The sequence below is a fragment of the Nymphaea colorata genome, chromosome 7 (genome assembly GCF_008831285.2).
Source record: "Nymphaea colorata isolate Beijing-Zhang1983 chromosome 7, ASM883128v2, whole genome shotgun sequence".
Taxonomy (NCBI): domain Eukaryota; kingdom Viridiplantae; phylum Streptophyta; class Magnoliopsida; order Nymphaeales; family Nymphaeaceae; genus Nymphaea; species Nymphaea colorata.
Genome location: NC_045144.1, coordinates 14,814,072 through 14,815,535, shown reverse-complemented (window position 1 = coordinate 14,815,535; position 1,464 = coordinate 14,814,072). Strand labels below are relative to the sequence as shown.

The window sequence follows — 1,464 nt, the reverse complement described above, 5'->3', positions numbered from 1 at the left end:
TGACGAAGACTGAAAATTAGAAGACCATAAATATAAAGCCAACCAAGTTATTGTATGACACTGTAAATCATTTTAATTTATTGAAAAATTGGAACAGCTAACTTGTTACTACATGAACTCTTTCCAGTGACATCATCTCTAGCCGAAAAAACAAGAAGTAAACCGGACAAAGAAAGAAACTGCCTAATACTAAATGAATGCCTAAACCCTCTCCCCACAACCTCCCCATCACTTATTCCTTCCTAATATCATCCTTCTCCAAAATAAATAAAAGAAATAAAGCAATTGTCTGCACTGACTACAAGTCTGCATCTATGCAAAGGGGAAAACAAGAAAATATGAAAACTAAAGCTCAGCTGCAACCTCTATTTAACATTTCACTAAACTGCAACTCTGACACCTGTCTTTGCAGTCGTATCTCCCTGTAAAACCTGGCGATGAACTCTTCAGCCTTCCGGTCGACACTATCAGTTCCGTCCGTAGAAACTTCGCGTTCATAGTCACTTTCCGTTGCATCTTCTGCTACTTTCTCCTCGTCCACAATCGCCAAATCCTCGGAAACAAGCGCGCTTTCGTCGTCTTCCTCCGTTCCTCCCCTGCATGTTGCTCCACAAAGGAGCAGCGGGTAGAGGCATCCTCTTGCTCTCTTCCTTGGGAAATCAGGACTGCTGGCAGGAGAGAACTCGTACTCTGCCATGAAGTTGTTGTAGTTGTAGTGCTGGAGGAAGCTGTGCCTTTTGAATTTTCTGACCTTCTTGAAGAGGTGGAGCTTGTGTTTGATCTTCCCCCCTTGTTCTCTGATGAGAATGGCAATGTTCAAGAGCTCCCAACGTCTCTTCTTCCCCATTTTTTTGAGATTCCTGCTGCTTGTTGCTCGTTTCACTCTCTTTCCCTTTGAAGAACAAGTCTCAGCATTATTTTTGAGTTTGGTTTCTCCTAATCAGAGAACTCAGTGACATATATATAAAAGATAGCAAAAGTAGTCAATAATTCATCGTAAAGCTGTAAAGTAGGGCGCTGGTCGGTGGAGCAGACATGCCGTTGGTGCAAGTAGGCAGCCTGTCACGTTCTTGGTGGGTCCTCGACTCAAAAATTGTATGTATTTGCTTCTTATTTATTGGGCTGGTACAAAGAAGACAAGGAAGGATGAGCTAGCACTGAACGCAGACTTCTTGGTCACTAAGTTTCCTCCTCCACTATCTTTGCCTAGCATGAACGTTAAGTTTTGGTGGTTATCTCTTAAAGTATTCATGTTGCAGTAAATATTATAAAATATGGTACAATATTGATCTACCATGTTGACCTGAAGCTTCATTTCTCAGAAATCAGGAGTGAGGATCTACTACAATGTGTAATTGCAAGAAAAGATTATATTATTTCCACTTTACAGTCGGCTGTTGAAGTTTTGAAAAGTTAATTTTGGGGAGTGATCTTCTTTGTTCATAGCTTACATATTCACATAAA

General features: G+C 40.8%; 1 protein-coding gene across 1 annotated transcript; it reads right to left on the bottom strand.

The window, feature by feature from the left end:
- Positions 1–352: 352 nt before the first annotated feature.
- On the bottom strand, positions 353–847 carry LOC116257140 (uncharacterized). The gene has a single exon (XM_031633751.1). It carries the CDS (start codon positions 845–847, stop codon positions 353–355), a length of 495 nt encoding a protein of 164 aa, XP_031489611.1.
- Positions 848–1,464: the final 617 nt, after the last annotated feature.